General features: G+C 43.8%; 1 protein-coding gene across 17 annotated transcripts in view; it reads right to left on the bottom strand.

The window, feature by feature from the left end:
- Window positions 1-13,973, bottom strand: part of SRPK2 (SRSF protein kinase 2) — a 312,332-nt gene extending 298,359 nt beyond the window's left edge. For 11 of the 17 annotated variants that reach the window (XR_006196478.1, XR_006196482.1, XR_006196484.1 and 8 more), the window contains exon 1: window positions 13,742-13,972. Coding sequence is in view for 8 of the 17 variants with exons in the window: in XM_042915682.1 (XP_042771616.1) it covers window positions 13,742-13,812 (71 nt within the window). In the remaining 9 variants the exon portion in view is untranslated. Of the gene's footprint in view, window positions 1-5,495; window positions 5,551-5,640; window positions 5,763-13,741 lie in introns of those variants that run through there. The other 6 variants (XM_042915724.1, XM_042915689.1, XM_042915776.1 and 3 more) reach the window with 6 other exon arrangements.
- Between the last annotated feature and the right edge of the window lie 2,268 nt (window positions 13,974-16,241).

Genomic DNA, 16,241 nt, shown 5'->3' with positions numbered 1-16,241 from the left:
AATATTTGATGAATAAACAATAGGTAACAAAACAAGAACTCAAAAATAAGTGATCACCTTCCCTAGAAGGTATTCCAAGGTCATGGGCTTGTGAGCTCGCATTTATAACACAGGGAAGAGTTGAGGCTTACCTAAGAAAGATATCAACTTGCATGACAGCATTCCTGAATTGTCTCACCTGTGATTTGCTGACCCAGGGCCACCAATCCCATGCTTATCATTTTCGGTGGCAGCCAGAACCCTTACTACGGAGAACAGACAAGCAATAACCGACAGGATTCACCCACCAACAGAAAGTCAAAAGCCTAAAAGATACAGGGCAGAATCCCACCACCAACAGCACACACACAGATCACAGACATGGTGCAGAGGAAAAAAAGACAGAGGGAAAGATATACACAGAGAAAGGGAGAGACCAAGCTGCTAACCTGCTACAAAGTCCAAGTACAACAATAAGTTCTCCAGCAATCATTCTCTTAGGTATTTATCCTACAGTAATGGACACACGCTCACATAAAAACCTATGCATGAATGTTCGGCAGCTTTACTTTTAAGAATCAAAAACTAAAACTATCCAAACATCCTTAACAGAAGAATGGATAAACTGGTACATTCATGCCATGAAATACTACTAAGCATTAAAAAAGAATGAGCTACTGATACACCCAACAACATGGATGAGTATCAAGGGCACCATGCCAAGTGAATAAAGTGAATCTCAAACAGTTACGTACTATATAATCCCACGTATACAACAATCTCAAACTGGCAAAAACTCTTGCCAGGGGTTAGGGCTAAGGGCAGGGAACAGGAGGGAGTTTCCTTGTGGTAATAAAACACTTCTGCATCCTAATCCTGATGATGACTACACTAATCCACCCAAGTGATCCATCTGAGAGAACAACACACAGAGAATACAAGTAAAAACCGGTGAAATCTTACTTCAGTTAATAGCACTGTGGCAATGTCAAGTCCCTGGGTTTGACAATGTTCTATGATCATGTAAGATATCACCACCAGGGGGAAGCCGGATGAAGGGTACACAGGGAACTCTGCACTATTTCTGCAGCTTCCTGGGAGTCTTAGGATTTCAAAATGAAAAATTTTAATTTAAAAATAAAGGAGTCAAGGGGTGCCTGGCTGGCTTAGTTGGTAGAGCATGTGACTCATGATCTCAGGGATGTAAGTTCAAGCTCCATCCACATTGGGTATAGAGATTAAAAAAACAAAATAAATGAAATGAAGTGAAATGAAATGAAAAATAAATAAAATAAAAATAAAATAAAAATGTTTAAGGGAATTAAAAGATAATTTATAGCCAAAACGTGGAAAGAATCTGAATGTCCATCAACAGATGAAGGGATAAATAAAATGTGGTTTATCAATAAAATTAAACAGTATTTAGCAGTATAAAAATATGAAGTACCAATACATGCCTCAACATGGATGAACCTTGAAAACATTATAGTAAGTTAAAAAAAAAAAAAAATCAGACACAAGACTCATATATTGTATGACTCCATTTATATGAAATATCTAGAATAGGTAAGTTCAGAGAGACAGAAAACAAAGTAGGAGCAGGGGAGAATGAATTGTGACTGCTAAATAAAGTAAGGGGTTTATTTGGGGGGTGGGGCAGTGCAAATGTTCTGGAATTAATCATTGTGACCACTGCACAACTTTGTGAATATACTAAAAAGCACCAAATTATATATTTTGAAAGATAAACCTTATAGTATGTGAATTATGTATCAATGAAAAAGTTACATGCTTGGGGCACCTGGGTGGCTCAGTAGGTTAAGCTTCTGACTCTTGATTTCAGCTCAGGTCATGATCTTGGGGTTGGTAAGTTCAAGACCCACGTTGGGCTCTGTGCTGACAGTGCGAAGCCTGCCTGGGATTCTCTCTCTCTCCCCCTCTCTCTGCACCCCCTACCCCTCAAAAATAAGCATTAAAAAAAAAAAAAAAAAAAAAAAAGTTACATGCAGGAAAAAAAAATACATCCTTAAAAATTTTAGACATACATTCATGCCCCAAAGCAACACTATCCCAAGCCACGTGATTTAGCTAATTCTTGAGATTCATGACTGAATGACACTATGATCCTTCCCTGCTGCCTGTTACTCACAAAGCAGCACAATTAATATTCCACAAACTAAACTCACTGGAACAATCTGACGAGATTAAAATTCTGACTCAGCTAAGTAGAGAAATCTTAATGGTATTCCTGACAACCACAAACTCCAGTTTACTAAAAAGTAGCCTATAGGAACTGGCTCAATTCATAAATGCTCACAGAATTAAACTGAATGAAAATGAATGAAAAGCCAGCTTGCATATACAGGGAGATAATAACAAAAGTAGATCATATTACATCAAGCCAGGCCCATACTGTCACATAATTTAGGTCTGCCAATCATTATATTTATACAGTTTGAAATTAGACCTATTACTCCTTCTCCTCTGGAGAAGCAATCAAAAAGCAAAAACAGTGGGCATCAGGAGACCTGGACTGTGGTCCAAACTATGCTAATTGCAGGACTTTAACCTGTCAGGGCTGAATGTAACATGAGGACTTCTTCTCAGACCAGCAGCCTCCTACAGTTCCTTCCATCACTTCTCTCCAGCACCACTGCTGCCACCCTGAACCAAGTCACCCGGGTTTCCCAGCTGGACAGGTCAGCTTCCAGTTTCTGCTTCTCCCTGACCCCTAACAATCCGTCCTCCAAACCGACAGCCAGTGCTTTATTTTAAAACAGGAACCAGATCTTGTCACTCCCATCTGTAAGCCTCTCAATGGCCTACAGGACAAGGCCCTACCCACTCTCATCCCCCGCCATCAGCTACCATCTTCTTCCGTGGCACTCCGGTCACCCTGACCCTCAGGTTCCTCCAACATTCCTAGCCCATATATAGAACGGGCTCCCCCCACTCCCCTCCACTCCTCCTCATTCCACTTTCTGTTCAAATGTCGCCTCCTCAGAGACTGAAGAGTGGATTCTAGTCCCCGGCTGCCTGTATTCAACTTACCAACGGGGCATGATACTTGTTCATCTGTAAAATGGCAATTAATAACAAGCACCCACCGTATAGTGGCGTCACAAGGAAGAAAAGGCCATAAAGCTATCAGCACAGTGACTGGCGGTGTTCAAATGTCATATATCACTATTACTTGAGGCACCCTATCTTATTTTTGTCCCTATCTCTTAGCACTATCTGCAACTGTAATCTTGATTTGTTATCCTCTTTGGGGTTCTCCCCCAACGCCCACTGGTTGTGACCTTCAAGAGCAGCTTTGTCTTATTCAAAGTTCTACCACCATCTCCAAGGAAAGGCATGCAAATACTTGCTGAATATATGAGTGAATAAATCATATCAAGCATTCCTTTAAAATAATGTCTTAATTCAAAGAATTAGGCCAAAAATATGGCATTTCATTAATCAGTTATGTAATTGGGCTGGTCTCCTCTTGTTAATTACCTTGCAGACCAACCAATTCACTTAGCGATGCCTGGGGGCTTCTCCCTCAAATCTTATCACATGGACACAATGGACAATGGAAAGCGCTGGAAGATTAATTCGTGAGAGTGACAACTGAATACTGTGGCTATACACTAACTCTTTATAAAGGTATCACATAAATCCAAACTGCAGCACACCAAAAAAGGCTCTTGGCCATTAGGAAAGTCATACCCTGAAATATGAAAATATGAAACACATGTTGACTTACCTAAAACTGCTTTTCTACATGTATGCCCACACATAACATACACATGTATGTTACATACATATGTACACACACACAGCCATTCCCAAAACTGGGGACATGATTTTTTCAATTCCTTTTTACCTTTCTAGACATAATGCACTCTGCGATAAATGCTTTAAATTTAAAGTTGGTTTTAAAACCCAATACTCAAGTTCCTAAAATTAGTTCTCCTTACTCATAGGCTAATCTTCTGTCATTCCAAGGAAATCCCAAATTTAAGGCTGACTTGAAAGCGAGCATTAATCTTTTTAAAGCATCTCGAAACTACCGTATCCACCCCGATTTAATATCTTAAGAATCTACTATCCGATTTAACCCACCAGTTTCTCAAGTCCTTAAGAAGTACTTTTCCTGTCACTCTAGTTTTTTTTATTTTTGTGATTTTTTTTTTTTTAATGAAAGGCACTATTATATCAAGATCCACATTTTGAGAAACCCTGAAAATACTTTTCAAGTTATATTCCATCTGGAGTGAACGAAAATCGTGTCCTGATATACCAACCACCGCGTTCAGAGCGCCTCAGGCAGTTTTTATAGATGCCACCAAAGGGTATGAAATTCACTAGGCTGAGACCCAGGCGGGGCGGGAAGGGGGGAGGCCCAAGAATGCTGCAAGGTAGTCCCCCAAAGGAAACAAAAACAAGAAATGTCTCGTGATGTTCAAGAAGGATCACGGTCTACCATTCCCTACAGTAGGGCAAAAATACCAGAGAGCCTTGCTTGCTCAAAAGGAAGAGTGAAGCCACAAATCTAGAAGGAGTAAAGCTGTGGAACGCTGCTAGGTTCTGAGGATTAAGAAACGGGAAGGAGCGACGCCGCGGCGCTCTGCGGTCTCGGAGCAGCTCTCCAGGAAAGGCTCATCTCGGGGCGCCGGCCGCTCCCACTCCGGTCCGCGGCCAGGCTGGAGGTGGCCGCCGGCTGGCACGTTTTAAATACCACCACCCCATTCATCAACGCCCCGGCACAATGAGGGCCGGGGAGCCGCGCCCGGGACCGCCCGCGCACACGCCCACCGGCCCCCGCGCAGCCCGCGACCCGGGCGCAGCCGCCGCGAAGCAAAGTGACGCTCGGCCCAAGCAGAAAGTTTCGAATAAAAAACCCGAGCGCCGAAACGCACAGGTCTCGGGGCTGAACTCGCGCCAGGAACACGCCCCAGGCAAACCACTTGACAACCAGCTCGGGTTTTCGGCAGAAAAGGCCGAGAGGCGGGGGCCGGGGAGGAAGAGAAGGCCGGCCACACACACAAACACACACACGCACACTCACTTTCTCGCACACTCGGCTCCTCTTCCTCGTGGGCCGCCGCGTCCAGGTGCGAGCCACGCAGCAGCCTCACGCCCGCACACGGCGCGGCGGGGCCAGGGAGGCGGACGCCAGCGCCCCTCCCGGGAAGCGCCCGCGACCCCCGGGCCAGCGCGGCGCGCAGGGAGGGTGCGCACGCTCACCGCCCCCCCCACCCCACCCCACCCCGCCCACGGCCACCCCGGGCCCGGGGGTCCGGGGATGCTCGGCGGGCCGGCCGCGGGCTCGCACGCGCCCCTCCCCCGCCCGCCCGCCCGCCCCTCCCCCCGGGCCGCCCGCAGGGCGCGCAGGAGGCGAGCGCCGGCGTCCCGGGGGATCAGCCCTCGGCCCGGGGGGGATCGGGGCAACTTTCCCCTCCGTGGTCGCGGGCTGCCCTGGACCGTACGGGGGCAGGGGCCCCGGGTCTAGCGCGACGTGGACTCACTTTTTCGGATGTTTCTCTCTTTTCGGCCTCCGCTTTCGGGCCTGAATGGCCAGCACTGGGGAAAGAGAAGACACACATTAACGGTCGGGCCGGTCGGCCTGCGGGGTCGCGTGGCGGGGAGGAGGGGACGCCGCGGGCCACTCACCTTTCCGGGAGCTCATCCCGACGCGGCGGAAGGGGGGCGGGGGGCTTCGCGGCGGCGGCGGCGGCGACGCGGGAGCAGAGCAGAGCCGAGCCGAGCCGAGCCGGGCTGCAGCCTCCACTCGCTCCGCCAGCCGGGAGGAGGCGGGAACCGCGCCTGCGCCGCCGCCGCAGCCGCCGCTCCCGCGGGGGGCCCAGCGAGACCCGCCCCCGGCCGGCCCCGCCCCCGCCCCGCCCCCACCCGCCCGGTGGGGTCCGGACCCCCACGCCGAGCCCTCCTGCGCACCCCGCACCCACCCGCCTGCCCCACCTGTGCAGCAGTGACCCCCCCCGCGACCACCGCCACTCCCGCCCACGGCGTCCCCCGCCCCAGCCTGCGGCCGGGGCCTCCGCCTCTTGAGCCCCCGCAGCCGGCCCAGGCCTCCCGCCTCTCTCGGGTACCCGGCCCGCGCGACCCTCCCTCTCCAGCCACAGCCTCTCTCCTACGCACCCCGGCCGGTCGCGCCACCCGCCTCTCCATGCGCCCTTCCTTGGCCGGCGCCTCCGCGGGTCTCACACCACCTCTCTTCGCGCGGCCTCTTCTCCCCCTTTGCACCTCTACATCCTTGCATCCCCATGAGCGCCGCTTCCTCGTCTCTGGCGGGTGTGGAAAGGGCACAGGACCAAGAACGGAGAGACCTGGGTCCTTCACCAGCTGTGTGACCTTGGAGAAGTCATCTTATCTCTCACCTTTACTTACCCCCCAGGATTGTTTGAGTTTAATGAGGGAAAAGATGCAAATTGCATGGAAAGTAGGACGAAGTTTTTGCACCTGAATTAAAGCCCAGCTCAGAAAACACCAAGTGTCTAACAATTTAACACAACAATCCCACCAGTTATTGTCTACATCTTACAACGAGGAAATTGACCCCTAAAGAAGTTGAAGAGTTTGCCCAGCGATGATGATTCAAATGTAGGCCTAGCTGACTGCAAAGACTTTCCAAAGTCTTATTAGGGAGCTATCATGCTCCCTAATAAAGATAGGAATCAAGGTGATAGCAGGACAGAATGATAACTGCAGTGTTCCTTTGTTTGTTTATATAATTATAATGTTTTGGAAAGGTATCCATCCCGACCATTTACTCTCTTTGGTTGTCCAACCGTACTCGTAACTCATAAAAGGATCTAGTCTTATTCTGAAGATGGTAAACTCAACAGAACCCGGACAGCGCTGCTTAGACACCACGAACCTTCCACTTTCTCAACTTTTTTTTGTTTTTATTTTAATCACGTGGTGCTCATCGCCACAAGTGCACCTGTTAATCCTAACCCCCATCACCTACTTCAGCCATCCTCCCACCCACCTCCTTCTGCTGACCATCAGTTTGTCCTCTATAGATAAGTACTTTCTCAACTTTTATTTCTGAAACTATCAACCCTACACAAAAGTTAAGAGAAAAATATAACGAACACCCATATTAACCCACATTCGCCAATTTTTAACACTTCATCACATTTGCGTTCCCTGTATGTATGCATGTGTAGTTTTCTTTGTTTTGTTTTTGCGGAATCACTCAAGTTTTCGCAAAGAATGTTACCCTCTACCCTTGGAATTTCAATAAGTATTTACTAAGAACAAAGATATTTTACATCAACGAAATTCCATGATCTTAACAAGAAAATTTAATATTAATATAATCCTAGTATCTGCAATATACAGAGGCCATATTCAAATTTTCAAAATGTCCCTTTTAGCAGGCTTTCTTCCAATGCAAGATACAATCAAAAATCATGCATTACATTTAATTGTCATGTCTTTTTAAACTCCTTTAGTCTAGAATAATCCCTGGTTGTTGGGTTGTTGTTGTTTTTTTTCTTTTATAGCATTGACTTTTTTTTTTTTAAGAATCCAATTCTACTTTTCTACAGGACATTTCTCTGTTTCCACTCTGTTCCCTATTAGATTCAAATGAAATAATTTTGTCAGGTACACTATATGGATGATATTGTGTCCATCCTCAGTATGTTGGAGCAGAAGGGAAATGATGTCCGTTTGTTCCATTATTAGTGATGCTACATGTAATCATTTTTCTATGGTAAAGGTAGCTTTTTTTCTTTTCTACCTAGAAAAGTAGTCTATGGGGGCGCCTGGGCACCCAGTCAGTTGAGCATCAGTCTCAATTTGGGCTCAGGTCATGATCCTAGGGTCTTGGGATCAAGCCCTGTGTCAGGCTTTGCACTGAGCAGGAAGCCTGCTTGGAATTCTCCTCTCTCTCTCTCTCTCTCTCTACCTCTACCTCTACCTCTACCTCTATCTCTATCTCTATCTCTTCCCCCCTCTGCTGTCCCTCCCCCCTCTCAAAAATAAAAAAAAGAAAGAAAAGCAGTCTATGTAAAAAATGGGTAAAGGACTTAAATATACGTTTCTCCAAAGATACACAAAATGGCCAACAAGTACATGAAAAGAAGCTCAACAACATTAGAGAAATGCAAAGCAAAGTCACAATAAGATACCACTTCGCACGTACTAGAATGACCATATTCCTTTTTTAAATGGCACATAAATGTTGGCAAAGATATAGAGATACTGGAACGCTTGTACATTGCTGGTGGGAATGTAAAATGGTGCAATCATTGTGGAAAACAGCCCCACAGTTCCTCAAAAAGCTAAACATAGAATTATCACCCCTAGGTAGACATCCAAAATAAATACAAACAGGTACTCCAATTCTTGTACACAAATGTACGTGGCAGTACTAATCACAGTAGCCAAAAGGTTAGAAACAACCCAAATACCCATCAGCATATGAATGGATAAACCAATTGTGTTTCAGACATACAATGAAATATTTTTCAGCCCATTAAAAGAACGAGGAAGAAAAAGAAGGAAAGAATGAAAACGAATGATACATGCTACAATGTAGATGAACCTCAAAACATTATGCCAAGTGAAAGAAGCCAGACACAAATGGTCTGTTTCATATTGTATAATGCCATTTATATGAAAACATCCAGCATAAGCAAATCCAAAGAAAGCAGATTGGTGGTGGCTAGTGGCAGGGTGGAGGAGGGGAAATGAGGAACAACCAGCTACATGGGTACAGGTTTTCTTTTGTAGTGATGAAAACGTTTTGGAGCTGGAAAGAGGTGTATTGCACAATTACAATATTGTAAACATGCTAAATGAATTGTGCACTCTAAAATTGTTAAGATCGTGGGGCACCTGGATGGCTCAGTCAGTTAAGCGTCCGGCTTTGGCTCAGGTCACGATCTCACTGTTCACGGGTTCGAGTCCTGCATCAGGGTCTGCTGACGGCTCAGAGCCTGGAGCCTGCTTTGGATTCTGTGTCTCCCTCTCTCTTTGCCTCTCCCCCACTCGTGCTCTCTCTCTCTCTCTCTCTCTCTCTCTCAAAAATAAACATTAACAAGATTTAAAAAACTTAAAAAATAAAATTGTTAACTTCATGCTATGTGAATTTCATCTCAATTAAAAAAAAAAAAAATTCTGTAGCACCTGGGTGGCTCAGTTGGTTAAGCATCCGACTTCAGCTCAGGTCACAGATTCATGGGTTTGAGCCTCACTTTGGGCTCTGTGCTGACAGCTTGGGACCTGCTTCAGATTCTGTGTCTCCCTCTCTCTTTCTACCCCTCCCTCACTCATGTATGCACACGCTCTCTCTCTCTCTCTCTCTCAAAAATAAATAAAAATAAACATTAAAAACAAAATTCTGTGAGGGTAATACTTTGAGACTGAGTGTTCTTCCTCAAGAATCTTTCACACTGTGGGTTAGCATCCAGTGATGATGCTTGCCTGGATCAATTATTATTATAGTGGTGGTAGAATATTGATATTATAATCCTAACATTCCATCTGTTCCATCTATATTAATTAGGTGACAGTCTTCTCTAAGGAAGACCTTTCATTTCTCCTGCCACTCCTTTGTTCTCTGTTTTCAGCTTGTTTTCTTTGTTTTGTCAACTGACAGTTGACAGTAATTACTGTCACTTTGATTTTTGATCTTGAATTGTTCCATATTTGACCACAAAAGACACTTCCAACTTGCAGTGTCCTTTGGACATGTCCCCATGGGTTTTTGAGCACCTCTTTACTTTCTGGCATGTTCCAGGAAACCTTGTCCTTTCCCTCACCTAATCTCAGAAACATCATGAGTCCAGTCTTAGCTCCTTCTAGAAGGTGATTAAAAGCTTTGAAGCCAAAGAAATGTGAGTTTGAAACCAGTTTCTTCTATTATTTTCCACAGCTTTATTGAGATATAATTCACATACCATACAATTCACCCACTTAAAGTGAAAAATTTAATAGTTTTTAATACATTCACATGCACAACTAATTTTAAACATTTAAAATTAACAATCTAATTTTAAAATATTTTTGTCACCCCTAAAAGAAACGCCATACCCATTAGCAGTCACTCCCCGTTTCCCCCAACCTTCCCTGCCCAAGCCTTGGACAAAGCACTAATCTCCTTTCTCTCTCTATAGACTTGCCTGTTCCAAGCAGATCATATAAATGAAATCATATAATATGTGTCCTTTTGTGACTGGCTTTTTTCACTTACCTCAATGTTGAAACCAATTTCTGCTACTTAATTTCTGCATAACCTGGGACAAGTTACCTAATTACAACATCTGGAAAATGGTAATCATATTAATACCAATCCTCCTGGGTCAATATGATAATCAACTAACATAAGTAACTATTCAGTACACGGTAATTATCATTAACATTACATGGGAGGCACATACCCAATCTCTTTGCTAGATCTTTTGCATTCATTTGTTCAACAAATAATTACCAAATACCTATTATGTAGCATTGTTCTAGGTACTGAATCTACAGCAGTGAACAAAGCACACAAAGATCTCCCTGCCCACATGGAGCTCACATTCTATTGCCAGAAGCAGAAAATAAACAAAATAAACATGGGAATTGTAGATTATGATTACTAGATGGCCATACCATCTATGAAAAGAAAAAAAAAAAACTGAAAAACAAACACCAACCTTTTGAGACTTAAGAAAAGTCTCACTGAAAAGCTAAGAATGAAAGGCCTCAAGGTGATCTGGTCAATCTTTTTACTTCTATAAATTAGGAGAGAAGTATATTTGCCACCTAGAATATTTGTGAATTGCTTTGAATTTATTGAATTAAAATACACCAACCAAATTATCAATAAACAATTTACACATCCTATATTAGGTGCTTACAGAAAGAATGATAGATTATAAACCTAGTCTCTGCAAATTTAAAAATGAAACATTTCAGGGCGCATGGCTGGTGCAGTGCGTACAGAGCATGTGAGAATCTCAGGGTCAGTGGCAAGTTCAAGCCCCACAGTGGGTACAGAGCCTACTGAAAAAAAAATTAAAACAACTAAAATTTTATTTGATATGCATCATAGTTTCAAATAACATTTTAAAGGAAATCAGGGGCACCTGGGTGGCTCAGTCGGTTGAGCGTCCGACTCTTGATTTTGGCTCAGGTCGTGATCCAAGGGTCATGGAATGGAGCCCCACATCAGGCTCCATGCCGAAGATTCTCTCTCACTCCCTCTGCCCCTCTCCCCTGCTCACTCTCTCCCCCAAAAATACAAAAAAAAATTTTTTTTTAATTTAAAAATAAATAATTTTAAAGGAAAAAAAGAAACAGAATAAAAGTTTTTTGTATATGTTTTATTCTGAGTTTTCTTTTTTTAAAATTTTTTAAGTGTTTATTATTTTTGAGAGAGAGAGACAGAGACAGAGCACAAGGAGGAGATGGGCAGAAAGTGAGGGAGATACAGAATCCGAAGCAGGCTCCAGGTTCTGAGCTGTCAGCACAGAGCCGGACGCAGGGCTCGAACCCACGAACCGTGAGATCTTGACTTGAGCTGAAGTTGGACGCTTAACTGACTGAGCCACACAGGCGCCCCAGTTTTTTTTTTTTTTTTTTTTTTCAAGTAAGCTCTACACCTAACATGGGTCTCAAACTCACAATCCTGGGAGTATAAATTTAATTATTTTATTCTACCAATATTTATTGCTAATAAAAATAATCATAAGGATATTATAATTAAGAAGGGGAAGTATTAGAACTGGATATATCTTAGGGGCATCTGGGTGGCTCAGTCAGTTTAACAACCTTTTTTTTTTTTTAACTTTTTTTAACATTTTATTTATTTTTGAGACAAAGAGAGACAGAGCATGAAGGGGGAGGGGCAGAGAGGGAGACACAGAATCAGAATCAGGCTCCAGGCTCTGAGCCATCAGCCCAGAGCCCAACGCGGGGCTCAAACTCACGGACCGCGAGATCGTTACCTGAGCTGAAGTCAGACGCTTAACCGACTGAGCCACCCAGGTGCCTCAAGAAACCAACTCTTAATTTCCACTAAGTTCATGATCCCAGGGTCATTGGATGAGACCCCCATGTCCGGCTCTGCACTGGAAGTGGACCGTACTTAAGATTCTCCCTCTCCTGGGTGCCTGGGTGGCTCAGTCGGTTGGGCGGCGGACTTCAGCTCAGGTCATGATGTCACTGCTCGTGAATTCGAGCTCCGCTTCGGGCTCTGTGCTGACAGCTCGGAGCCTGGAAGCTGCTTCGGATTCTGTGTCTCCGATCTCTCTCTGCCCCTCCCCTGCTCGAAGCTCTGTCTCTCTCTGTCTCCCAAATATAAAAAATGAAAAACATTAAAAAATAAAATAAAATAGATTCTCCCTCCCCCTATGGGGTGCCTGGGTGGCTCAGTCAGTTAAGCGTCTGACTTCAGCTCAGGTCAAGATCTCAGCTTACGGGTTTGAGCCCTGCATCAGGCCCTGTGCTGACAGCTCGGAGCATGGAGCCTGCTTCAGATTCTGTGTCTCCTTCTCTCTCTACCCCTCCCCTTCTCGTGCTGTGTCTCTCTTAAAAATAAAGAAACATTTTTTTTTTTTTTAATTTTAAAAAAGATTCTCCCTCTCCCTCTCTCTGCCTCTGCCCTGCTAGCGTGCACACACACACATACACACACACACACACACACACACACACACACACTCTCTCTCTCTCTCTCTCTCAAAGAGAAAAAGGAAAAAAAAAAAAAAAAACAACTGGATATATTTTTTTCTCTGTGCTGTCCAAAAGTAGTGAAAAGGAAAATACATATGCATTTTTCCCCAGCCAAGTACAACAGAATTCAAGATGAACATATCATATTAATTTTTACTAAATATAAGAGAAAATTACAGAACGCTGTAAACCCAATTACACACTAATGTTTCCAAGTAGAGCTACCAAATCCTACTGTATCTTAGAAGGTATATTTAGTATGTCATAGAATTGGAAACAGACTTGAGAGCTCATATAATCCACCTTCCTTCAGGCCTTTAGTAGATGAGAACCTAGCCTTTTTCCAAAGGCTTTCTAACGCTTTTACATTTCTAGGAAAGTTTCCTTGTATCTAATTTATACTTTCTAGTATGAAGCTTAAGCATGTCTCTTTTTTTTATGTGTCCTTTCTTTTTTTTTTTTATGTTTTTTTTTTTTTTTTATTTTTGAGACAGAAACAGAGCACGAGTGGGGGAGGGGCAGAGAGAGAGAGGGGGAGACACAGAATCAGAAGCAGGCTCCAGGCTCTGAGCTGTCAGCACAAAGCCCGACATGGGGCTTGAACCCACGAACCGTGAGATCATGACCTGAGCTGAAGTTGGACACTTAACCAACTGAGCCACCCAGGCGCCCCAAGCCTGTCTCTTATTATTTCATTACAGCATATTTCTCAGTGACATTAGTACCACTAAAGCAGCGATTTCACCCAGAAGTTAGTGCAGAGTAATAGAGCCAGACTGGCACGGTTGAAACCCTAGTTTTATCATTCACTATCTTGGTAACATTGGGCAAGTTACTCACATTCTCTGTGCCTCAGCTTCCTGATCCGAAAAATGGGGATAGTGTTAACTACCTTATATATTTGTTGTGAGGATTCAATGAGTTATTTCACATAAAATGTTTAGAGAAGGATCTAATTGTTCAATAAATATTAGCTGTAATTATATATATGCACATTAAGACATGCATTGCTAATCTATTGCTGCATGACAAATTTCTCCCAAATTTAGCAACTGAAAACAACAAACGTTTATTATCTCACGATTTCTGTGGTCCAGGACTTTGGGAGCAGTTCAGCTGGAAAGTGAAGTTGTCACTGGAGGCCGCTGTCATCTGGAGGCTGGAGGAAGGCTGAGAGATCTGTTACCAAGATGGCTCACTCACATGGCTGTTAGCAGGGGGCCTCAGATCCTCACTGGCTGTTTCAGGGAGACCTCACTTCCTCCCCCTGATCTTTCCATAGGGCTGGCTTGAGTGTCTGGCTTCCCCTGGAGAGCAAGGAAGAAACTTGACTGCCTTTTGTGACCTACCCTCAGAAGTCACAATTCATCATTTTCACTACATTCTATTCCTGAAATGCAAGTACAGCACATGCTTAGAGGAGGGGCCCGGAGAGCATTTCTTGAAGGGAAGCCGAACGGACTATGTGGACATATTCTTTAAACCACCACCAGGGGTCATTCCGTCTTTCTTTTACTGCCTCTGATTTGCAAGTGAGCATCCTTATAGACCCCTCATTTGGCCATTGTCTGAAGAGTAGAAATGAAAGAGAATTCTCAGTCCAACACTCAGACTAAAGAAAAGGGAAGGTTGACTAGATTATCTACAGAACGTCATCAATAGTAATAAATTTGTCATAAATGAAATGCCTACTGTATATAAGACTCTTACATAAGCCAGTGAAAAATGACGCCTGGGGGCGCCTGGGTGGCTCAGTCGGTTAAGCAACTGACTTCGGCTCAGGTCATGATCTCGCAGTCCGTGGGTTCGAGCCCAGTGTCGGGTTCTGTGCTGACAGCTCGGAGCCTGAAGCCTGCTTCAGATTCTGCATCTTCCTCTCTCTGTTCCTCCCCTGCTCATTCTCTGTCTCTCTCTGTCTCTCAAAAATAAACATTAAAAAAAAAATTTAAAAAAAAAAAAAAAAGAAAAATGACTCCTGAAGATCTGCCAGGGCTGTGTTAGTAGAGATTTAGAATATTGACCAAAATGGGGGCGCCTGGGTGGCTCAGTCGGTTAAGCATCTGACTCTTGATTTCGGCTCAGGTCATGATCTCAAGGTTCATGAGACTGAGCCCTGTGTCTGACTCCAAAATGACAACACAGAGCCTACTTGGGATTCTCCCTCCCTCTCTCTCTGACCCTCCCCTGTTCACACTCTGTCTCTCAAAAATAAATAAACATCAAAAAGAAAAAGAAAAAGAATATTGACCAATATGCCAGCACATATATAAACAGATTCAATGGTCTGGCCATAATAAACTATGCTGAACTCTCCCACCACGGACTCCACTCCTTTCAAGCATTTGTACATGAATACAGCCATGATCGAATACTTGTTTGTCAAATACATGAACTCTCTGACTGTAAGAATTTTGTTTTCCATTTTATTGTAACTGATTTAAAAATCCAATATAAAATCTAATGTAAAAACAAATAATTTTTCTCACAGTTCAACATGAATTCTGTTCTAGCATAATTCACATTCAGTTCTTCAAGAATGTGTGACTCTGAGTATGAGTACAGAGATAAAATACACTTTATCAATAAAAAACGGCTTTATAGTCAGTGCGCCTGGCTGACTCAGTCAGTGGAACATGTGACTCTTGATCTCTGGGTCAAGAGTTCAAGTCCCATGTTGGGAGTAGAGACTACTTAAAAATAAAATCTTTTTAAAAATCCCTTTTTAAAAAAAAATTATTTTGAGAGAGAGAAAGAGAATGCAAGCAGGGGAGGGCCAGAGAGAGGGTTAGAGAGAGAAATCCAAGCAAGCTCTGCACTGTCAGGGCAGAGCCCAACATGGGGCTTGAACTCCCAAACTGTGAGATCATGACTGAGCGGAAATCAAGAGTCCAATGCTTAACTGACTGAGCCACCCAGGTGCCCCAAAAATAAAATCTTAAAAAAAAAACACAAACAAACACAGCTTGATAGGTCTTCATGATTATAGTATTCAGTTGTATTGGTTTTTCAAACTTTTTATTGTTACATTATATACATGTAGAAATATGCATAAATCACAAGGGTACAATAAAAACACCTGTGTTTTAGGGGCGCCTGGGTGGCTCAGCTGGCTAAGCATCTGACTTTGGTTTAGGTCATGACCTTTTGGTTGGGGTTCAAGCCCTGCATTGGGCTCTCTGCTGTCGGCGTGGGGCCTGGCTCCCTCTCTCTCTCTGCCCCTCCCCCCACTCATGTTTTCTATCTGCCTCAAAAATACATAAAAACATCAAAAAAATTTTTTTAATGTTGAACATTCCCATTACCTCATGAAAGCTCCCCTCATTCCTCTTCAGTCACCACTCCCATCCAGGTAACCTCTATTCTAACTTCTAACATTGCCAATTAATGCTGCCTGGTTTTTAGGTTTATGGCAATAAAATCAGACACTAGGCCTTTGCATCTGGTTTCTTTTGCTTAGCATGATGTTTGTGAGACCGAGCTGTGTGTTGTATGTAATACTTTCATTGCTGTATAGTGTGCCATTGTGTGAATATACCACTTGTTTTTTTATATCCACTGGCACCATTATTTTTTTATTTTGA

The sequence above is a fragment of the Panthera leo genome, chromosome A2 (assembly GCF_018350215.1).
Source record: "Panthera leo isolate Ple1 chromosome A2, P.leo_Ple1_pat1.1, whole genome shotgun sequence".
NCBI classification, from domain to species: Eukaryota; Metazoa; Chordata; class Mammalia; order Carnivora; family Felidae; genus Panthera; species Panthera leo.
Note: the sequence above shows the minus strand (reverse complement) of the source record. Positions and strands in the feature narration are given on the sequence as shown.